The following is a 25,687-nucleotide window of genomic DNA, read 5'->3' on the forward strand; positions in this document are numbered from 1 at the left end:
CACTTTGCATCTATGTCTTTTCTTTTTTTTTTTTCTATTTTTGCCACGTCAAGTTTCAACCTTAATGTATAACCTCTGATCGCTAACAGACATCGACTTAATACCAGAAACAATTGCAGTCTACATGTCCTACACTTGTCACAGCCAAGATATGTAGACTAGGAGAGTTTACAAGCGCATGTATTGTTGCATTATGCTCCGAAGTTAAAATGATGCAAGGTTTTTACCGCGATTGCATCATTCATACATTAATGTCGATAAAATGTGCATTTATTTATGAAGTGGCCCTCATACATACGTATTAAAATTAATTTTAAGAGATTAAGAAAAAAGTTGACAAATCAAATGCTATTTCTTCCGAATAGTATTACTAAGAAAAAAACAGAGATACTATTTTTCTTACCTACTTCATCTCCACGTCTTTCTACCATATTCATTTCTATCCTAGCTTTCTCTTCTCTGATCTTTCTTTTGCGTTCTTGCAGTACCTGTAGGATAAGAAATAAGAGAAGAAGTAAATGAAACACAATAAGAAAATCTTAGGAAATCTTAGCAGTGGGCAAATACGAGAGTATTTCCAAAACTTTCCGGAATGATATTGAAATATTACACTGTTCGTAATAAGTAGGGCCCGGATAATTATTTAATTACATATTTTTGTAGGGGTTATATTTTTATACCAAATCAGTGTAATAATGTCATTTGTGACCCATAGTGCCTAAAAACACCCATTTGAAAGTACATATATTTACATATTTTACACTTATGTACATATAATTACATATTTTATTCATGAGCACATAATTTTACATATTTCTTGATATTTTCATGTTTTATAGGGATTTTTCATACAAAAGCTGTTCAACAATAGACTTTGAAAAGAAGAAAACACTCATCTCTCTTTGAATTTAAAGTGGTTGCTTTATTTTTAATTTTTATTATTTATTTATTTATTGTTTCACTGCGTTACACCCTTTTAAAATAGTATTGAAGCGTAGTTTGGTGGATTGGTAGGGAGAGTTGGACACAACCGTGTTTGATTAGCAATCGTACACTCTCGGTCGCGGTACTAGCGCTCACATCCTTACGTGAGATTAATAATTCGATCGAATTACTATTGCGACGCGGTTTTACGATTGCCTATCGTGTTGTTGTCGCAAACACGCCCCACTAATATTTTCCTTCTTCGAAAAATATTAAATCAGATGGGGAAGTTTGCATTCACGCAATTGGTAACACTGAACTCTTGATTGACAAAAGTGAAGCGCCTGCCGTCACAACGCATGCTGTAGGGAAAGTGTGAGCTATTTTATCGAATATTTAATCTCCTGTGCTGTCAGCAAATTCTGTTTCCAAGATGCCAAAGGACAAAACTCCGTTGTCAATAAGACTTAAGCATTTCACGGAAGAATTGGAGCTTTTTTCCGCCGATGGAAAAGTGCTTTATTGCCAGGTTTGTGAGAAGGGTGTCTCATGCGCTCAACGTTCCGAAGTTGTGCAACACATATCCACATCACGCCATCAGACCCGAGCTTCAAAACCTAAACCACAAAAGCAGTTGCTAGTAACTGAATCTCAAGCTCAAAGTAGTCCAGGGCCACGGAAGTCTCAGTTTTCAAGTGATCTGTGCCGTGCTATGGTATGTGCTGATATCCCTATTTGGAAACTAAACAATACAGTACTTCGTGAATTTCTGCAACAATACACACACGAAACAGTTCCAGATAAATCTACAATCAGAAAGCATTACGTGCCTGATTTATATGTGGAAACAATGAACTCTATTCGTGGGGAAATCGGTGATGGTCCTATTTGGGTGTCAATTGACGAAACAACTGATGTAGAGGGGCGACATGTTGGTAATGTTGTAGTAGGTTTGTTGAAAGATAATGAAGTCAGCAAGCCTATCCTGTTAACTAGTGATTTGTTGCCGCGATGCAACCATCAAGCCATTGCAAAACTCTTTAATGATGCTATGGGACTTATGTGGCCTGATGGTATCAAGCATAACAATGTCTTCCTTCTAGTGACTGATGCAGCACCGTACATGTGCAAAGCCGCAGAAGCTTTGCAAGTATTGTATCCGAAGCTGTTACATCTAACTTGTCTTGCCCACGCATTTCATCGTGTTGCAGAATTTGTTCGTTCTAGATTTTCACATGTGGATGCATTAATTTTAAATACATAGAAGGTATTTTTGAAGGCTCCCAGTAGAGTTGAGAAATTTAAAGAACTGTTCCCTGAACTACCTCTTCCTCCTCAGCCGGTACTAACGAGGTGGGGAAACTGGATTGATGCTGTGTGTTACTATGCTACGAACTTTGATGCAGTGAAACAAGTGTTACATTTTGATTCTGAAGATGCATCTTCCATAGAAATAGCGAAACAAATGTTTGATGACGGGAAGTTGAAGCGTGATATTGCCTACATTCAGAGCAATTTTTCGTGTCTCAGTAGTACTATTGAATCCTTGGAGAAATCATCATCTAGGCTTTCAGACAATCTTGAAATTGTTCGCTCAACACTTGTTTCTCTGGTAGGTGTGAAAGGATCGGTTGGGGATGCAGGGAATAAGAAGATGACTTTCGTTTTGGAGAAAAATCCAGGCTATAAGACAATCTGTGCTATTAGTGGAGTGTTAAGTGAAGCTAAATCCGATGTCGTGGCAATTGAATACACACCTTCTGATTTGTGCAAGTTTAAGTATGCACCAATTACTTCGTGTGATGTTCAACGATCGTTTAGTCAATACAAAGCTCTGTTGCGTGATAACAGGAGAGGTTTTGTGTTTGAAAATTTGAAACACATTTTCGTTCCTTACTGTTACGGAGATCGTCTGTTGAAATAGTGAAAAGACTAATTGAGAATGTTTTGTTCTTCACGATATTTTTTACTAAAATGTTTTGATTGTGTAAAGTACGGGAAGGTCCTATAACGCTGGACGCCCATTAGAAGTACAATGGCACAAAGTTTTCGTAAAAATTCCTTCCTAAATAAGGTTAATTAAGATTAATTAGAGAGGTTAGGTTAGTATCCTTGTACAGGTAGGTGGGCCAGTGTTCTAGAATTCTTCCGTAATGTACAGTTGAAGATCTTTGGATGATTCCTGAAAAGTATAAATATGCACCAAGACTTTGTGTGGAGTGAAACGACCATTTAGTGCATAGAAACTCTTTTATACGCAATAACAAAATAAGTTTTCTGACTGAAAATTTGAAACTCATTCTGTTTCTTAGTGTTGCGGAGATCATGCTGGAAAACTAACAGGTAGTAAACATTGTAATTGAATAAATATTGTATTTACCTCATTAAATGTAGAAAACGTAATAGAAAATGCTGGTATTTTCATTTTACATATTTTGCTCTTTTCGAAGGGTTTTATTACATATTTTTGAGATTTTATGTGCATATATATGTACATATTTTCATTGTTTTTAGTACATAATTATCCGGGCCCTAGTAATAAGCTACTCATGGAATAGGGTGCCATCTATGGGAGAAATTATGTATCAGTTTCAACTGTCTAGCTGAATCAGCTCTATTTTTATGCCCTAGAGGCCCATCACGCCGAAATTAAAATACAGCTAATTTTACAGTACTTATGTGATATCTTTAAATACATAAAAAGATAATCAAAAAGTGGAACAAGAGCTCGCTAGACAATATTATTTCACAAGTGATAGAGACTAGATGTTAGGCAAAATGCCTATTCATTAATATTAATAATATGATCAAAAATGACATTTTAAAGTTTATATAGGGGGCTATAGTTTCAATTTAAGCCAATTTTATTTTGCCTATCTCGCCCCTTCCTGCTTAAATAATTGCTATAGTGCCTAATGTCGCCTATTCTAGGCATTTTCTTCAAAATAAGACTTTATTGGGAAGAATATATTATTTAGTGTTTCAAGAAAGGATTGTGCCTCTTCCGAGAAATGCAATGAGAAATATTCGTTCTCCGGACAGCGGTATATTGTACCTAGGTACAAATATACGTAATCCTACTACAGAAATCAGTACAGAGCATACGTTATCCTATGTATATACATAGGCACTACCCTTAAATGTTAATTCATGCCATTGCAGGATGCCTGATATCTAACAATCTTCCTTATATTACATACCTATATGTATGTTACCTTCGTCAGCTATATGTTATATACGTCCATTTGTATGAGATCCTGACCGCCTATGTTGTTTCACACGGAAAGTACGTACAGATTAAACACTTATACAGAAAGTATTATAACACATGCGTTTTCAGTTATACGTCTGCTGTACGTTAAGTCCAAAAACTACAGGAATTATGCATGTAACCTATCTTTTTAAGTACGCCACCTACATTTTTTCTCAATGTATAAGTGCTGTTACTACCTAGGTAGTAATAAGATGCCGTTAAACTTTGGACTGCTATGTGTACTGATTAAGTGCTGTAAAACTTTGGACTGCTGGGTGTACTGATAAAGTGTATAAAATTTGGACTGTTATCCGTAGTGATAAAGTGCTGTATAGAATGCATTAACCAGATATACATGGAATACACGTCAAGCTTCGTTTTTCTATACACAGTAAAACAAGATAATAGAAAATAGGTATGTTTCTATATTCTTTGAACATTATCTATGACCTGAATTTATTTTTTAATTGTATTGAGTATTTATCTTCATTATTTCGAGTTATTTTAATGCCTATTTTTTTTTTTTAATTTTAAGTCTCTATTTGCTTGTCTATTTTCCAGATTTTTAATACCTAAACATCCGGTCTCTATTTCACGACTCACTGTGCTTTTGATTTCCAGCCATTTAGAAAATTGGTATTTATTTTCGCGTTTTTAAATGATTGCAAACGGAAACGCCTACCAGGTGACTCGTGATAACGATACGTCATGCAAAGTAATATTGTTGCTCTTGTTCCACATTTCAATTATATTTTATCTGTTTGAAGATATCACGTAATTTCTGTAAAATTAGCGGTATTTTAATTTCGCAGGGATTAGGCCTCTTAATTTCATCTATAGTTCTCAATGTATAGTGTTATATATATATATATATATATATATATATATATATATATATATATATATATATATATATATATATATATATATATATATATATAAATTTATAGTTCTTATACTATGAATCATGTATTAATCAGTGTTTAAGCTCTAAAGGTGCGCGCAGACGTGTAACATATGCCCGTAATAAACGTTGCACAGCACATGTTATACTGATACATGTACGACCACTTTTAATTAAATGCACGCTCACATAACACCGTAACAAATCATGGTACGATGTTCTGTGCGGTTGTGTTTCGAGTGGAGTTGGTCTCTCCTCGTCGCATCAAAGGAGTGTTAAGATTGGTTTAAAGGGACTAGTTTTGCCGACATGTGGCACTACAGTCTTCGTACCTCTCTCATGTATTTTTTACCTTTCACGAAAATTCACGATTTCTCTTATAAATTTCAGCCTACAGACTTCAAAGTTTTAGAGAAGAAACTTCATGACCTATGGAAATCAACAATCAGTGCCGATTTTTTATTTAGAATTTTCTTCATTGTTGAAATGGCTTGATTGTTAAAATGGATATCGAAACCTTTAACAATATAACTGTTTCAACAATGAAGAAAATTCTAAATAACAAATCGGCACGGATTGTTGCCTTTGATAGGTTATGAAGTTCCTTCTCTAGAAATTTAAAGTCTCTAGGCTGGAACTTGTAAGAAAAATCATGAATTTTCGTGAAAGGTAAAAAATACATCAGAGAAATACGAAGATTCTAGTGATATCTATCGGCAAAGCTTGTCCCTTTACACCAACCTTAAGTGTTACGGGATGCGCTGGTCTGGACGCTTTCCGTACATACATGCGTGACACCAATATGTATACCAATCTTTTCGATGTTTCCGCCACGGAACGGTCGCGAGAAGGAGCTCTTGCGTTGATCGATTGTTGTAAACAGAGAAGTGATATGTGGGATAGCAAAGATTTTGATTATTACATTTCATTAAAGGAAAATGATGATGTCTTGTCTACATGACTTGACTCACTGAGGCTCCTACACCTTCTAAATGATATCAACTCTTTCTTTGTCAAGTTTTTCCTTAACGCGTGATAATATTTCTGTAAATGCAATTCGTTCATAAATGGTCAAATGGTCAAATGCCGAATCTGGCCTGCAACAAATTCATTGCTTGAGATGAAGTTTCTCGCCCAAGTATTTCTGCACGTCTAAGTTGAGATTCTAGCTCTAAAATCATCATCTAGTCCAACTGTTGATTACCTAGCTCTCCTCCTCTATACAAAAACATAGTATATCCGCAAATGTCCTAACTGGTGGAATGGTTAATCTAGTTATGTAACACCCTTCCTCAGCATCACCAGAAGATGATGTTTGATGTTGGCGATGTCCTCACCTGACTTCATCATTTTTCTTCATCTGACTTCACCTGACTTCTTTATCTTCTTTATCACGCCTCTCGGTCTACACTTAATAAACCGTGATGTGAAAGTGAAAGGTTTCCGCATTTCGTACAAATTCCTTGCGAGCTGCCTTCTGTTTTACGTCCATATGTTTAAGTAATTTCTCAACTGACCGACACTTGTTGTAGTAGTCCATTTGGTCTGTTGTTTCCGTTAATAGTCCGTTTGGATGCCTTTATCCAAATTTCAGTAAGCTTTTCACCATCTTAACAAGATCGTCTACTGTTTGAGAATAGATATGACGATTTTCATGTCATGTCGTGACCAGTAGTACTGGCGCATGACGTCAGGATAAGTTATTAATTGCAAATTCACACAGTGTCCCCAAAATGCTACTTTTGCAGTATTTTATCGCGTGTTTTTACACGGCAATGGATTATTGCACCAGCCATTCGCAAAATCGTCTTTAAACAACAACGCACAAAACAGCAATTCCATGTTGTGCTATTGTTTATAAAGTTTCCACGTCCCGCAGTAAATGTTACAGTCTGACTGAGCTCAGAAGAAATACCTTGGTCACAGGTTTTATCCAAAAAACACAGTTTCATCTTCGTGCACAGTTTCCACCCCTTTTCTGGACTTATGCTGCGTGACATTAACCAAAAATATTACACATCTACGCATTGAACAGAACATAAGAAGTAGTAATTCCAAGGAATACAAACAGACAAAAGTAAGAAACTGGCGGGAGATTGAAACAAAATTTATATATCCTGTTTTATACGCAATGAGGCGATTTAAAAAAAATCAGTTAATTTATGAGGCACTTGAATAATACTTAATCTCATGTTACTTAGACATTAGCAACACTAAACATAAAGATATACAGAGTGTCCAAATGAAACCTCCCTGATTACAAATTTTAATTGCATGGAAACAATTAGTGCCAGAGAATAAAGGTTTGCGGCATCATGAAGAGCAACTCAAATAGTTTTCTTTTTTTTTTTGTTATTGATTGTTAATTGTTGTTATTTGTTACAGGTATTTAGTAACAAAGTTTATATAAATTTTTTGCCATTTGTTGCAGGTGTACATGAACAAAGATGACAACAGCACAAGAGAGAGCGCAGTGTGTGGTGTGGTTGGTTGAGACTAAATCACCAATTACAGTGCAAAGGAACTTCAGGCGAAAGTACCAACGGGACCCATCAGACGTCAAGACCATTAAAACATGGTTTGAGAAATTTTTAGCCACGGGGAGTATCAACCGACAGCCTGGCTCGGAAAAGCACGAATATCTGAGGAAACTGTGGATGAGGTCAGGGAGGCCTTCACTAGAAGCCCAACAAAGTCAGTTCGCAGAATGTCATGTTGCTTCATAAAAGAGTGCGTTTGTATGCATATAAGGTGCAAACCGTTTGAATCGATTACCAACCAAAACAAACCAGGTTGGCAATGGAAATTTTGGAACGGATCGAGGATGATCCCGATTACTTATCGAGGGTGATTTTCAGTGATGAGGCAACCTTCCACACATCAGGCAAGATGAATGGTCACAATGGGCGCATTTGGGGTTCCGAACCCCATAGTTGTTCATGAATATGTCAGAGACAGCGTGAACATGAATATGTGGTGTGCTTTGGAAGGCGACAGAATTATCGGACCATTTTCTTCTTGGAGCACACAATAACTGGTCCCATTTATTTCGACATGCTTGAACACTTTGCTTTCGTACAGCTACTTCCTTTGCAACCAAACGTGACATTTCAACAGGATGGTGCCCAGCGCAATGATGTTTAGATGTTCGTAGGGCTTTAGACCGAAAGTTCTCACAGCGGTTCCCATCCCAATAAAGGAATATTATATACACTTGAAGATAAATCTAATAAGATTTAACTTAATTGCAAGAAACATAAAATGATATATAGTTCACACCCACGCCCACCGATCCACCCACCCACATATATATAGGAGGCATCAGAAAGGGCTTTACAACTTGGAAAACTCATATTGATTAATTCATTTACCTTACATACATGGTTTCGGTGTAATTTTTTTTAGCAAAATACATCAAGTTTTGACTTACGTAGTACATTAGTTCAGAAACAAGCCACCGCAAGCGGTAGCGGCAGTTGTAGCAAAGATGGCTGTCTTTACTGGTCCCGGGCATGCTACCTGTGTGTTTTTGTTTTGAAGATTCCAAGTCTGCTACAACTGTGCAACGTAATTTTCGTACAAAGTATGGTAAAAATCCTCCCAGTAGGTTTACTATTTATCAGTGGCGTAAGTGTTTTATTGAAACTGGATGTTCGCTAAAACACAACAAATCTTCAGGTTGTCCCCTTACGTCTGAAGACGTTGTAAAGCAAGTGAGACAAAGCTTTGTGAACAGTGCTACAAAATCAACCCGGCGTGCTTCTCGATACCTGGGTGTCCCTCACATGACAGTTTGGCGTGTGTTGAGAAAACGGTTGCATCTCAAACCACACAAATTACAAATGGTGCAAGAATTAAAAGAAACTGATTGAATTGCTGGTAAGGAATTTTGTGTGAAATGGATGGATGTTTTGGAGGGATGTGACCCGCATCACCAATGCAAACTACATTAAACCTCTTTAGATATAAGGTTTTTAAAATGATGATGGTGGTTTATTGATGACAAAATGACACCAAAACCATATCTGTAGGCTAAATAAATAAATTAATATGATTTTTCAAAGTTGTAAATTCATTTTACTACTCACTAATAAATGAATACAAAAATGTGTAAAAAGTAATCTGTAAAAGACCTAAAAGTGTCAAAATTTACAGTTTGTAGTTTTTGAAAAAAAAAAAAAGTTCGTTGATACATGACAGCTTTACCATGACAATGCCACGATTTTATGAAGGTGTTAAATCGAGAATACCGGTGTCTACGAGACGAGACACGATTTTGTTTCATGAGATACCAGACGAGAGAAAAAGTCTTCCACTACCAAAAGAAAAAAAGAAAAGAAAAAAAGAAAAAATTCTTCAAGAGCATTGCCACAAAGAATTTGAAAAGAATTAACCCCTTCGGGATCCTATGGTACAATTTGTACCATATGCACTTTTCATGGTACATTGCGTTATTTCTCTTCTATTTGAGCTTTATCGTCCGGGGTTTTTTTTTTTTGTTGTTGTTTTCCAAGTCCAGAAGCCTTGCAGAAGACATTACGTATGGTTTCAGACCGTTCTGCGTCCAGACATAGGAGGTGATGACGTCATAAGTCAAAAATTTGTTTTCTCATTTTCTAAGCGTATGTTCAATATTTTTTGGCGGGCTTATTTTTCTACGTAGAAGATTGAAATTTCGCACAAACATTCAGTCCACGGAGTAGTATGTACCAGATTTTTTGTTTCGATGTCAGTGCTAAAACAGGGGGGAACCAGAGGGACAAAGGGGTAAAAATAGGGATTTTTACCCCAAAAATCCCGTTTTTCGTCATTTTCCCGCCTTACTACATGATAGGACCACGTGAGTCATACCGTCTGAAAGGCAGTTCCATTCTGAAGAGAACGACGGTCGAATTATTATTCTAGGGTAATTAGGGCCATCTCAGTGAATTTTTATCCAAATATACTTCTGTATAGGGTAAAAGTGGGGCATGGTAGGGAATTTTTTCTGGTGGGCCTATTTTTTCACGTAGAAGATTGAAATTTTGCACAAACATTCAGTCCACCGAGTAGTATTTACCAGAAGTTTTTTTCCGATTTCTGCGTAAAAACAGGGGGGTCCAGAGGGGCAAAAGTTGAAAAAGGGAAAATTTGCCCCAAAAATCCCTTTTTTCAAGAATTTCCCGCCTTAGATACATGATGGAGACATGTGAATGGTACCGCCTGAAAGACAGTTCTATTCTGAAGAGAATGATTGGCGGATTATAGTCCTAGGGTAATTAGGGATGTCTCAGGATTTTTTTCCCCTGAGATCATAGTGTTTTATGGTACTTTGGGGCATTGTGGGAATTTTTTATAAAAATTATCCCGCCCTTACTATTCAAGATAGAAACTTGAAATTTGGCACACACATTCAGTATACCAAGTACTATTTATCAGATTTTTTTTGATGGTTACGATCACAGAGGAGGGGTCCAGGGGGGCCAAAGTTCGAGAAAAAAAAATTTTCCCTCCGAAATTTTCACTTTGACATTTTTTCCCGCTTCTGGTATATGTTATGAGCATGCAAGTGATACCATTCGAAAGCCAGCTCTATTCTGAAGAGAATGAGGTATGAACCATGATCCTAGGATAAATAGTGACGATACAGTAGCTGCTTGACTGAAAGTCTAAAAAATAGCCCAAAAAGCCAGGATCCGGAAAAGGTTAATATTTCTTATTAACTTCTGCAAGCTTCATACCAGTTGTCCTATGTTCTTCATTATTATACCCATAAAACAATTCTTGTTATACATCTATACCCATTGTAATTTCCTTGAGTACTAAATTTTTTTCCACGTTTTCTTTAAGAGTTGTGTTGAAACGTTGTACGATATGTTGTTTTGCGAAGACATATGATCAAACGGAAGGGCTCAAAATTGGTAAATTCGCAAAATATTATCTCTCTATGACTTAGGTGGCTCCATAAATCTCCCGAAATCCGAATTTTTTGGCCAATATCTGGAGAACGGTAAGAGTGACAGGAAAAAATCCATCATATTCTCAAATAGTTTTTGATGCTCTATTCAGTGGAGAGCTCAAATGTGAAAAATTCGCAAATAACACACAAACACAAACACACACACACAAACGTAGAGAATTCAGTAACGAACTTTTAAAGTTCATTGAAAATACACTTTCCGAGATGAGAAACTACATTTGACGACATCTTTTAGAGACGAGACTGACCCAAATCACGTCTCGTGCGTAACACTAACCGAGTAAATCGTTTCCAAAATTATCCTCATTTTATCTTTATATATATATATATATATATATATATATATATACTTCCTCCCCTATACTTCCAAACTATGCCATGTTTAAGTAGTCTTATAGAACGGTTTTATCCGACAACAGTATCAGATCATAAACAGTAAGGTATTTCGATGAGCAGTGTTTTGTAATCGATTCGGCGTTGCACGAGCAGGTTAACTCTCTATTCAAAGCGGCAGTGGTAGAAATCAACCATCTCCGGTTTCAATGTTTATCGCCAGAGAACAAAAACGGTAATATACAGGGTGATTCAGGAGGAGTGTCACATAATGAGGTGATTCTACATGTGAAAATAAACCGAAAAAGTCCTATGAACATGTGTCCGATTTTCGGAATTGGAGCGGCTTGAAGATTACACATACCCATGAATGATTATGAAGACAAATGTGAATATTGCTTACCGAAATGTGTTGTAGGTGCTGTGACGGACAGAATAATGGTGGGACAGATCACTGATCCATCCTACAAGAGGTATGGGGATTCTCCAACAGATGGCAGCACTGTGACGTCGCAAAGAGGAAACAGCTGCAAGGGTACCCAGTGTGTACATATGGAAGACGTGGCATTAGAGTAACGACGACAAATGTACCTGCATCATGATGTAGCACCGCTTCACTGTATCAGACAAGTATTTTAGTGTCTGACTAACACATTTCCTCAATAGTAGATTGGTCGTAGCGGACCCAATTAACTGGCCTCCCAGATCACCCGACTTATTCCCATTAGACTTCTATTCATGAGGCTGGTTAAAAGGAGATGTGTACGCTAGGAAGGTGGATACACGTGAAGAACTTGTAACTCGCATCACCGACGCTGTTGCCCGCATTAAAGCCCGCCGAGATAATCTTTGATGTGTAACACACCCTTCAATGCGTTGACAAATACATTGAGACGAATGGGGGACCTTTTGAATACCTCTTGTAGAATGAATCAGTCATCTGTCCCACCATTACTCTGTCCACCACAGCGTCTACACAGAATAGCGGTAAGTGATATTAACACTTGTGTTCATAATCATTCTTGGATGTGTGTAGTCTTTAACCCGCTCCAGATCCGTAACGATCGGACACATGTTCGTAGGACTTTTTCGGTTTATTTTCACATGTAGAATCACCTCACAAATTATGTGACATTCCTCCTGAATCACCCTGTATAGCAAAATTCAGAATAAACTAATACAAGAACCCACTAAATTAGCGTACGCGCCTTTGACGTGGGAGACCCGGGTTCGATTCCCGGCGGGAGCTCATGTTGTTCGGATTCCACGTTAATCAGTAGGTCCACGTCTCATATAGCCTCGCCGCTGAAAGGGACGCTAAACTAAAATCAACTCAACTCAAGAACTCACTAAAGATTCTGAATAGTGAAGATGCCAGCTTTAATTTATTGGAGGGGTAACTGGGGGAGCGGAAAAATTTTGGTGCTCAGCAAATTTTCGTATACCGAAAAAGGCAGTTTTATATTAATTGACCGACATTACTATACAACATGTCTGGAGGAGGGGGACAGGCTTCGTCACAGGGTGCAGACACTCCCTCTCCTGTCCGTCGACACTGATTCGCAACATTTTCATACTTCAGTGCATCGTAAACATATTAGGGCGTAAAAAGTAGAAGGACACCGCGCAGGAAATGTGGCTACAAAACTTCAACTAGGTCCTGGTAGCAAGAAGCTTTCTGCCAGTTGGCGCGTGGTTGGCTTTTGGCTTTCTACGCTTGCACTTGAAACGCATGCTTTCATAACAATCTGCCTTTTGTTGCACATGCAACCGATGCTATAAACCCTTCGTAGAGAATCATAGCATCACTGGCCATTCATTGGCTATTGACTTGACTTGTAAAACGCTTGCGTCAAGCTTGAATGGAACACTGAATGCAAGGTTGCCCCCATGTAACTTCGTTACTGGAATCCAGCTTGCTGCAAGCTTGCACGTTTACCAATCAAGCTGGATGCAAGCTTGGCGGGCTTGCAATTCAAGCTTATAGCAAGCAGTTTGCAAGTTGCCTCTGTTACTAGGGAGGAACTTCAAGAGTAAAAGAGAAAAAGACAGGTAATAGTGAAGGTAAAAATATCGCACAAGAAGAAGTTCAATAATGGATTACTTGAGGAATGTAAACACTCCAAAGATAGATTCTCATTTTATTTTTAACAAAATGAAAAAAAAGTTAAAGTGGAAGATAGTTTGTAAAGTAAAAGACATTCTTAATAATTACATTTACTAAAGCTGCAAAATCTATCGCATCATATATACAAAGTCCGCCAGAAAAAATGTATACACTCTTTGTCAACCTGTATCAGAATAATAGCATTGACAATTGTTCTGATATTTAAGTATATTGTAGTATGCTTGTTTCTTCGCCCAACAGATGTCGGGCGAAATGGTTTGTTTTCAGTTGTTGATTGTTTTCAGATAAAATCTTGTTGTAGTACCTTTTTTCGCTCAATAGATGTCGCTACTGTCAGGGAGGACGTTGCTGTACGCATTCTTTCCGATCTTCGTTTGTGAATATCGTAGTGTTTCTTCCACCCTGCGTTTTTGGGGGGCACTGTCCCCCCCGGAGCTCTGAGAGTGCCTTCCCGTAGCAAACCAAAATAATACGTCTATAATATAATAATAAATATAATAGTATCAGCAGTGCTCTCCGAAATACTAAGTGTGGCCCCCGGAACATTGTTTCTGAAACACTGATCGCAAATCGTTCTATGCTCCCCAAAACTTGTCAACAATGCGTTTGATTGTTAGTCGGGTTGATGGTTCAGTACCAAACTGCCCTCCCCACGGACGCTGCACTTCGATGACATTCCCAAACTTGATAAAACACATCAAAATGTACTTACGTTGCTCGAACGTCAAGCGTGCTCCTGCCATTTTCTTATTTTACTAAACATGCTGACGGTACAGACAGACGTCTGTTAGGCAAGGCCTATACTACAATATACTTAAATTTCAGATATTGTCAATACCAGTATCCTCATACAGGATGACAAAGAATGTAGGGCCTATATATTTTTTCTGACGGACTCTGTATTTCATATTCGTGAATAGGAAGTAATGCGTTCAAAAGAAGCATCCATCCGAGGCACGGTTTTTCCTCCGACAGTTGATACTCTACTAAGACAGAGTAGATAATTCAAATATGTGAGTCGAATTCTTAATTTGAACGATGTACTACGTCGTTTTGTTGTTGAAATGTTGTATTTGATTGTTGTTTATTTCTCTCATTCAACGTTTGATAAAAATAGCCTACTCTAGAAATTCTTCAGTTTCTTTGGGAGGTGATCCTTGCGCCGTCCCTGCACCACGTTGAATTGTGGATCAATGGAATCTTAGATTAAAAACAGCGCCGTAATTTGGATTTTTTTTTCTGGAGGGGCAAGCATTAATATTTGGGCACCTTAGGAAAAGTTATTTTGGACCCTCCCGCAAAATTCGAAAATAGGCCCCTTCTTTGTATCTTTTATTTTTTGTGGGCCCTCCCGCAGGCCCCTGGGCCCGTTCCATACATGATAAATTTATTTGCCGTCCCCTTTCTCTAGAAAGAACAAATCTTAAAAGCCATACCCTCATCATGAACAATGAAGGGGAGGAAAGTGCACTCGCACTCAGAAAGGCCTAAACACTACAAATACAATCTCGTTGTGTCTGTTTTTTCTTTAAATAATAATGTATTATGTTTGTGAAAGATAAACCAAAAATACCTGCAGAGAAAAAATGGTAATCCTTTTTATAGAATTTAATATCGGGCTTCAATCTCAATATATCAGTTTGCAATATCAGTGCAAGTAGCTCTTTTATCTTTACTTCTTTATTTTCCTTCTACATCCGTTAAAAATAAAAAAAACACTTTTTTCTACCTTCAACTATAAGGAACTTTTTTGTGAGGAAAACAAGACTAGTTTTCATATCAAAACTGTGATAACTAACTAAATGGAACAGGTGTTCGCTACTGTTCGACAATTGAGTTCTTGTATTTGATAGCAATCAAGCAATTCATGCTGGAGTTTGTTTGATCATTTGCTTTAGCACTGTCCATGTAACTTTAAACTAATGCGACCTAAACATGATTCATGAATATAGTATTCAAATAGAAGGTTAGATTAGTAAATTCAAGTACCATCATCATGAAATCTGTTTGCAACAAGAAATATTTGTTTTAAATAAAATAGTTTTGACAGTTTTTGCCAACCCTGGAAACTTGCCGCCCCATGCTTATGTACGTGTTGCCAGGGGCGGCTCTAGGATATTTTATACCCTAGGCGAGAAATATGTCTGCGCCCCACAGGGGCGGATCCAGGACCGACTTCTGGGGGGGCGGTGGGTTGTCATGCTACTACTTTTAAGGGCTCGAAACTTTGGGATGGGTTTTATTTATATATATATATATATAATAAGAAAGCTTCCTCTTCTGGGGGGGGCGATCGCCCCGATCGCCGCCCCTGGTGCCCCATAATTTCCTACTTCCCCACACCCAAACCAAAGTGAAGCATTGTCACCCCTGATCCTGACATTTTCACCACACCGCCACATTGTTACCATTTGTTTAAGCATTAAATAAAATAAAACTTACCCCCAGTACTTCTCTCTATGGTATTAATAAATAATCTATAAGCCAATTGTTTTAAAAAAAAAATTTATTGCTGTGGCATTTGGAATGAAATTTTACTAGTACAACCACAGGGCAACTGGAAATTAAAGTTTTATTGTAGTGTAAACAATGTCGGTATCCATTGTAAATATAAAACAAAAGATGGTTGTAATTCTCTCTAAAAAGATGTCATAGTAAACGTGATCAGCAGGGCCCGGATCTTGTTGACCTAAAATTTTCTAGAAAGTGACCTATAAAATGACACTAAAATTCCTGTAAAATGCCCCTAAAATTCACAAAAATTGACCTAAAACTTGCGTTTTCTTAAATGTTTATTTCGTAAAACGTTGACATTTTTAAAATATCAATTGGATTTTAATTAACATTTTTTCGCTCATATTCACAAAGTTTTGTTTCAGTTAGTTGCAGTCCATTGATCATTTATGTCCGTTGATCAGTCAATTGTACGGCATTGTAAGTATTGAAAGCGTCAATTCACTCCTGAGTTGAAACTAGGAAGCACTCTTAAACAATTAAAGTTCGGAAGTGCAGACTACATGAAAATAATAGATAAAAACATGTTTAAAATCCTTGTACGCCTTCTAATCCATTTTTAGTTATTCACGTGATCACATCCTTTGTGATCAACAACCCAAAACTATCTGTTTGGACACCTACCAACCCGCACTTTCGTTAACCAGTTACAGTTTAGTTTTCATTAGCTTGTTAAGAATGCAGTTTTTCCACACCCAATAGTCAGGAAGCAAGAAAAGAGATTATTCAACTTCGTCTTTTCCACAACTGTAAACCGTGTTCATTTAAAGATTTCCATATGTAGAAGAAAAAGAATAAAAATACCATAAGTGGCCTAAAAGTTACCTTAAGATATTAATAAATGACCTGAAATTTCAAAACGGCAAAAAGTGACCAAAAGTTGACCCTAAAAATATATATTTTTAGAAGCTAGAGTTGATGGATAACGTTTTTATTAGAATTTGCCTTGTCTTATGTGTAACAGAAAAAAAGTTGACTTGTCAACAAAATCCGGGCCCTGGTGATCAGTGACCACAATATATATATATATATATATATATATATATATATATATATATATATATATATATATATATATATATATTTATATATATATATATAACTTAACTTTTGCCTTTTAAGGAAATCAAAAGTTAAAAAGTATACAATAAACAGCTGTGTGTTTTGAACAATTTATACATTAATAATTAGTCTAAACTAGTAATAAAAGTTTATACAGAGTTCCTACTGGCAGTGGCGGATCCAGATGGGGCGATCGGGTCGATCTCCTCCCCCCCCCCCCAGAAGAGGAAACTTTTTTAATTTTATATATAAATAAAACCCATCCCAGAGTTTGGAGCTCTTAAAAGTAGCTCTAAGTATAAATATTACAACCCCCCCCCCAGAAGTCCATCCTGGGTCCGCCCCTGCCTACTGGTTATGGAAGTCAGGGAAAACTCAGTGAAAATGGTGCATTTCAGGGAAGTTTAGGGTAAGAAACTGAAAATCAGGGAAATTTTATAAAATATATGTTTTCTAACATTAATTGTATACCAATTTCAACTTAGCCAACCATTATAATGAAAGTTGTTCACGTTTCTCTGGAAATGGAATGTACGTATGAGCAATTGATTACTATTAGTCTCTATAGAATAAATGTTCATATATATAAATATTCACCGTTATTTATTCCTTATTTATATGTCAACGTCATCCGACACCTGTCATGAAAGTCAGGGAATATCGTGTCAAAGGATAAGGAAAAGTCAGAGAAGTAGATTTCTCCAGATCAGTAGGAACCCTGTTATGCTTACATATAATTTTTCATTAGAGTAGCTTTATCTACCTTCAGCAAATATAGAAAACTCAGTTCTATTCGCACCAGCGTAAAAACAACATAAAGATCGTGATGTTGGGATAGTACATTTTAATATTTCCATAAGTCTCTCACTCACTATTTGAGATAAATTAACAACATTTATAACCTTAAGGGTCTTCACTACAGTGAAATTAAATTACTGCTAACTTTAGAGTTTTTCTGTAATGTCTTCAAAACAAATAAAAATATTCGAAAAGCACATACGTAGTGCACTATCATTTTGCATATGATACCGTTATCACAACTTATCTATTTGCTTTCGATTTGCAACTGTCGATAGATTTAGTATTTTTCGCGGGTTCTGTAAATAGTGGCATACCAAAAGCAGATAGGGAAATTGTGGGAAAGGTATCACATGCAAAGTCGTATTGTCTAGTTCACTACGTTTCTGCTTTTCGAATATTTTTATTTCTTTTGAAGATATTACAGAGCAACTCTAAAATTAGCGGTAATTTAATTTCGCGTAGTAAAGACCCTTAACGGTACTTTTCTTGCTTTCATACTTGCAAACTCTTTCACTAGGAATGTCTGGTCTAATTTTTATTTCATTTATTTATGTCAACAGATACTCAGATACAGCATAATGAGTGCCATTTACACAGGGAAACATAACAAACATGTATTAACAATAGAAAAAAATGAAAATAATAATAAAAAGACAAAGCTAAGATGAAGTTTCTTAGTTCATTTTTAGTTATTTTGAATCTGTGTAATTATTCTCTCAAAAGCTGAGTAACTTAAAATATGTCCACGTCAGTTGTTACCTGATTATATACATTTGTGCTCTGTGAAAAAGGACCTTTGAATAATCTACAGTCTACGGCGGGAAAGGTGGAAGAGGTGTGTATTTGACATGGACGCCCGAAGATAGGGGCAGGGTACCCCCTGACTCACGAAAACAACTTAAATTTCTTAAGATTATCTTAATACAAATAAAAAGAAACACCAAATCATATTATAGCAACTAGGGAGATGGGCCTTCTAGAAAATTTTCTTCGGGCGCCCATAGCATTTGATGCTACACGGGCAGGAATGTGAAGGGATGATTTTAACCTTCCATTGACTACCTTATATAGAAACTTTAGGTCAGTGACATTTCTGCGAGCATCTGGAGTCTGGATATTCAGATAATGCAGATCTTCTTTAGTCATAGAATGAACAGTTTGAACATGGAAACGTATGGCCAGATAGATGCTCCCGCGCTTCATATAGGTGAGCAATAATCGATCTTGAGTGATTCTCCTTTTCATTAACTTCCTCTTCATAAATGTGTAGGGTGCTGGTGCACGTACGTTTTGGCTAATGTTAATAAACTGCACGAAAAAAATGCATGCCCCCTCCACCCCTAAATGTTCCCGCCCTAGGCAGTCACCTAAGTTGTCTATATGGACGAGCTGGCCCTGCGTGTTGCACATATGGTAGGGACGGCCCTGCGCATACTACTTTAAGTTTGAGAATTGAATACGCATAGTTTGGAAGTCTAGTGTAGTTCCACACTGTGAAACGAAACTTACTTTGCCTCTTTCTTGGAAGTAGACCGAGTAGTCCGGTGCCAAATAGGAAACTGTACTTTGTTTTGATGCCTTCTAATTGCAGCCGTAGGTAGTGAATTTCGATGCGTATGCTACAAAGAAAGCGCTCAAATGATGTAGAATACAGTATGTAACAAACAGTGATGGGTAAGTTACTTGTAAAAATGTAACGCGTTCCAAGTTACTTTACTTTCTCTTAAAATGTAACGCGTTAGTAACGCGTTACTTGCCCCAAAAAAAGTAACTGTTACTTTACTTCGAAAGTAACGCGTTACTAACGCGTTACTTTTAGGTCAGAAACTTTAAAAATGAGAAAAAAAATCACTTAAATTTTCCGTACTACTATTATTACCGCTATTATTATTATTATTATTATTATTATTATTATTATTATTATTATTATTATTATTATTATTATTATTATTATTATTATTGCACGTTCTGAATCCCTTTATGTAAATGCAAGGACAAATTTCTACTTGATATATGAACATTTTCATATAATGTAACATTAATAAAATGCCATACTGCGTTACTTGTAGGGATGGACACGAGTGAGTACGAGCGAGTTTTCTTTGACACTCGATTCGACTAGAAACAGACATCTTTGAGCTCGACTCGAAAAATTTTCTCGAACTCAACTCGAATTGGGGTCGAGTTTCGAGTCGACTCGAGCCAAATCCGGTGTGTAGTTTCGAGTACATTCTTCAAGTATATTACATAGACAGTATGATTATTATCAATGACACTACTATTACTACAACTTATATTATTATTATTATTACTATTATTATTATAACAACACTGTATATAAAAATGAAAGGCGGTTTGTATTTGAATACTAAAAAACTAGTTGATTGCCATCCTCGGTAGTCGTGAAACCTAGGAGTCAAGGACATTGTTTACGAGCTTCTGAATTTGGGTTGAGGGTCTAGGTTGAGTATTCGGGCTTGAGCCAAACAATGTTGAATGTTATAGATCACTGGCCAAATATCTTCAAAACTGCTCGGCCCGGGTTTAGAATTGTCAAGGACTTGAGCAGCTCGGCTCACAGCTCATTCACTATCGACCCGAACCGAGAAGTGAGCCGAGCCAACAGCTCACCCAACCGACTGAGCAAATGGCTCATCCTTACCAAGCCAGCTCGAGTCTATCGTTCACCCCAAGTGAGCCGGCTCGAGCCATCTTCTCAGTTGAGCCGACCCGAGCTGAGCTTGTTATTAAAAAATCTCTTCTGGTCTCGCTATCGACCAGAAGAGCAACACTAAAAGAAAGAGATGCGAGCAGTGTTCCCTCTCGTGAGCAACACTGAAAGTATTCCATATTACTGTTTAGCTCACATTTCTCATGGCTTTCGTTTTCCAGTGTAATGAGGCCATGATTTCAAGACGACTTAAAACGAACGAGTTATTTATCAAACTCGACTGGACTCGAAACTCGACGCGAAAAATTGAATCGGCTCGGAACTCGACTTGAGAATATTACTCTTGACTTGACTCGAAACTCGACTTGAATTCGAAACTCGACAATGTTGTTATGTAAAATTAAAAATAAAGAATATAGAGCAAAGTGATCTGAAAGAACTCCAATATTACATACAATTAGCAAACTATTTTCTAGTAATAAAGTACGCCTGCTCATCAGAACACAGTTTATTCATATTAACCCCTTATTGTAAATCGTTAATTATGGTACCCTAGTTGATGATAAATATTTTCTGCTAGGACACTTCAGACACTTTGCTTGTAAATTCTGTCCACCATCATCCTCAGCTTTTAAGAAAAAATTATTCTTTTAAATGTTCGAACGGTAAAATATTTTCGATATCCATCTTTATAAAAACAACACCAATCAAAGTAAAATAGACTACCGGTATCATTTCACTCCTAGTTCACTCACTGAATGTATTGATATGGAGCTGTCAAAATCTACTACAAAATCTTCCAGGTGGTTGCAATCAGTACACGTGATTTCCCTAAGGCTGTCCTCATCTTCAAAAAACAGCAAGTGGCACTACGAACTTATCTGTTTCTCTGTGTGTCTCTGACTGTCGGCCACTGACATACGTAGTTCATGCTCGATTGTTTCATTCTGAGAAATTCACTTACAGGAAAGAAACATTTGTTTCCAAAAAAAAATATATACGTATATTGTAGTTACTCATCCGAAATGTAACGCGAAAAAAGTAACGCAAACTAGGTACGTTACTTAAAAATTTGTAACGCGTTACCGTTACAGTTACTTTGGAAAAAATGTAACGCGTTACTAGGAAACGTTACTTAAAAAGTAACGCGTTACAAGTAACGCGTTACTTGCGTTACGTTACTTCCCAACACTGGTAACAAATATGTTAAATCCTTATGTAGTGCTAATTGAAGAGCTTGTGGAAAGTTCTTTTGAACAGTTTTTTTTTTTTTTTTTTGTATATGTGTGTGTGATAAATTAGAAGGTCGCAACACATGTATCACAAATAGAACATGGTACATGTAAGCAGGAGCGCCCATGTTGTGGTTTCCAAGGGGGGGGCAAGAAAAAGTGACATTTTAAATTTGGTTTCAAATTTTACTGTAACTATTCTAAAAATTCTATAGGGTTTCCGCTATTCCGGAGTACAATTTCCTCTAGGGGGGCGAGCGCCGTATATTTCCCCCTCTGATGAGCGCCCTTCCATGTAAGCAGAATCGTTTTTCCCTTGGCTACACCACTCGACTAAGCCGTCAAAGCAATGTACTTGCGCATCTCTTAATTTAACATATGAAATTTTAAAAAAAAACTAGGTGGCAGCACTTCTGCATTTGCTGTAGACTAGCATGTATCCATTACCATTCAAGACAATTTCCCTGAAATTACAAACAATTAATTTCATTTTATTGTTTTACTTAGGTATTGGATAACTCTTCTTTGCAGTTTCTTTATTTTACTAGATATATGTGCAGAAATTCCAATTCTCAAAGTAGTTTTAGGAAGCTGATTGATCTAGGCAAAAGGGGCCACATTGTTCAGAGTTCATTCAACTGTAGCTCTGTCAAGAACGTTGAAATTCTTTTTTTGAAGAAGCAATAAATGGGTGTATTATATATACCCTTGCTTCGTTCCTGAGGCTGTTACGAAGGAAAATCAGCGTTGCCAACATGTACGATAATTATCGAATCATACGATAATTTTGACCCCCGTACGATGTACGATAGCTGATATACGATAATAGGAAAGTATACGATAATTTAATACTTTCAGGTAAAATGCAAAGATAGTTCTGGGGGTAGGCCCTATTTGAAATTCGAAAGAAATTTCATTCATTGCGTGAAAAAGGTATGAATTTTGCAACAAATGTGACAAAATTACTCAAAACATTACAAATGCGAACCATTTCACCTGTTTACTCATGTTTATCATTACTATGTAATTGGTTAATGGGATCACTAGGATTTAACATACACTGAACACATACACATGAAACCCGCGTTATCTACTCGATCAATAAGGGATAATTACTAGCTACTTGATGTAGATACATTTTCACAAGTAAACATATAAAGTGTTGAAGGAAAACCACAGAATTCTTTTCGATAGACTTGTAAAGAATAGAACTTCATTCTTGTTTTCTATGGAGATTCAACAATAGAGTTTTAGCTGATGACATTCGCGTTAATTTCCTCTTAATAATAATAATAATAATAATAATAATAATAATAATAATAATAATAATAATAATAAAGCTTGATATTTAGACTTGAAACAAAATATACGATAATTTTACGGCAGAAACGATAATTTTAAGTGCTACGTACGATAATATCTTCTGATCAGATTGGCAACGCTGGAACGAATTCTTATTCGTTAAAACCGGTATTTGCTGACTTTAAGCTTTAAAATTAAAAGAAAAAACCTTTTCCATAATGTTGGAACTGTGCTTAGTAAAATAAAAACTACACTTTTAGTGGGAAATTAAGAAACGTATAGATCATACCCCAGAACCGTGTATTTAGCTCCCATGGCTAATGTCGACAGTAAATAATAGGGCAATCAACTTTATGCTTTATACAGTTGCATATTATGCTTTATTTCTCCTCACATTATGCTTTATTTCTCCTTACATTATGCTTTATTTCTCCTTGCGTTATGCTTTATTTCTCCTTGCATTATCCTTTATTTCTCCTTGCATTATGCTTTATTTCTCCTTACATTATGCTTTATTTCTCCTTGCATTATGCTTTATTTCTCCTTGCATTATGCTTCATTTCTCCTTACATTATGCTTTATTTCTCCTTGCATTATGCTTCATTTCTCCTTACATTATGCTTTATTTCTCCTTCCATTATCCTTTATTTCTCCTTGCATTATGCTTTATTTCTCCTTACATTATGATTTATTTCTCCTTGCATTATGCTTTATTTCTCCTTACATTATGCTTTATTTCTCCTTGCATTATGCTTTATTATGCTTTCTCCTCAATTATGCCTTAATATGCTGTTCCTTGAATTATTTTTTACCCATTTCTATTACATATTTGTTTAATTTTACTCGATTTTATTATACAAGCATTATTAATTTTTCCTACTAAAAATTACATCAATACAACATACTACCTCATTTTGTGAAGTTTCCTCAGGCGGTGTTTCGAAAAAGAAACCTGTAGACTTCTCATATGTAATGAATTCAGAACAAAGAGTACAAAATAGATTGCCGCCTTCTACTTTGAAAAGGTCAGTTGGGAATTCTCTTACTCTCCGAGATTGCATATACTCTTGAATTTGGTATCTTGGAATAAGCACAACCAGTCTTTCCTGTCTTTTAACACAAAGTGAGGAAACAAAAAAAAAATCCTGAAGAATAGGGGTCCCACAGCGGAAGAGTAGGGGTAAAATTGGGATTTTTTAGTTTCCTTTCTTCCTCAGCATTTGGGGGGAGAGCTTCCTCTAATCGTCACGGAGATATATGCCGTATCTCGTTGGAAAGCCTATGGGACAGAGATCTCAACGAAGTAACTTCTGTGCCCCCGTGCCCCATCCCTAAAAGAAGAAGACGAAAAAAGTCAAAAAAGTTGGGGAAATATACTTTTTCGAAGTAGTGGGGCTATGGCAACACTGTTATATGTCGTACGCAACGGGGGCACAAAAGTTATCTATTTGCAATCTGGTCCCTTGAGCTTTTCAGTGAGGTATGGCTCATACCTTTGTGACAATTAGGGGCGTCGCAAGGGCTGCCAACATCAGAGTACGCGGCAGTCATCGAAAAATATACAGGATGGTTCACCTAAGTATGATGTTCGGAATTTTTTGCTCCGTCGTTATACATCCTTTAATTTTTTTGTACAATAGTCATCAATATCTGGCGTATATGTGAGAACAGTGTTGCTATAGTCGCACAAGCTTCGAAAAAAAATAAATTTTCTTCTCTTTCTTCTTTGACGGGTTGGGCACGGGTTGGGCACGGGAGAACAAAAGTTGTCTCGTTGGAATCTATGTCCCATAAGATTTCCAACGAGGTATGGTTTACATCTTTGTGACAACTAGGGTTAACGCTTGGGCTGCCAACGTTAGGGTAATCCAAAATATATTTCGAAAAATATGTGCAGGGTGATTCTCGTAGGAAACACGTTCGGAACTTGGTATCGAACTTTCGTCTTTTATTTTTTTACATGATTGTACCCAATGTTTGGCATACACGTGAAAATATTTTTTCCTGCACACGATAAGTAACAGTGTTGCCAACCTCTCAGAAATTTACAAAAAATATATATTTTAATAAAAAAAATCTTCTTTTTCTTATTCTGCGGGTTTAGTATGGGAGACTCAAAAGTTACTTCCTTAGAATATGTGTTCCATGAGCTTTCCAACGAAGTATCGTTTTTGTCCCTGCACTGCAAAAAACACAGAAACTACTTTCAGACACAGAAGGACACTTTTCACATTACCAACACTCTTGGAATATAACCAAATTACACACACTGTGTTTTCCAAGTTATGTCCCAGATGTATTTGCCAAATGTGTCATCACTTTGTTTTCGAACTGTTTGCCGAGAACAAGTGTTTTAAATATGTGATACTAGATACTGTTTTTGGAGAATGAATGCTCTTAAACACGGAAAGCACACTGAGAAAAAAATTGTAGGTGGCGTACTTAAAAAGATAGGTTACATGCGTAATTCCTGTAGTTTTTGGACTTAACGTACAGCAGACGTATAACTGAAAACGCATGTTTTATAGTACTTTCTGTATAATTGTTCCATTTATACATACTTTCCGTATGAAACAATGTAGGCGGTCAGAATCTCACATACAA

The 25,687-nt window shown here is 36.7% G+C and overlaps 1 protein-coding gene across 1 annotated transcript in view; it reads right to left on the bottom strand.

Moving 5' to 3' along the window:
* Nucleotides 1-25,687, bottom strand: part of LOC145672905 (cytochrome P450 4C1-like) — a 323,535-nt gene that overhangs the window by 36,190 nt on the left and 261,658 nt on the right. Inside the window, exon 7 of the mRNA XM_081742106.1 lies at nucleotides 404-488. Coding sequence (XP_081598232.1) covers nucleotides 404-488 — 85 coding nt within the window. The remainder of the gene's footprint in view (nucleotides 1-403; nucleotides 489-25,687) is intronic.

The sequence above is a fragment of the Thermobia domestica genome, chromosome 16 (genome assembly GCF_964235325.1).
Source record: "Thermobia domestica chromosome 16, izTheDome1.hap1.1, whole genome shotgun sequence".
NCBI classification, from domain to species: Eukaryota; Metazoa; Arthropoda; class Insecta; order Zygentoma; family Lepismatidae; genus Thermobia; species Thermobia domestica.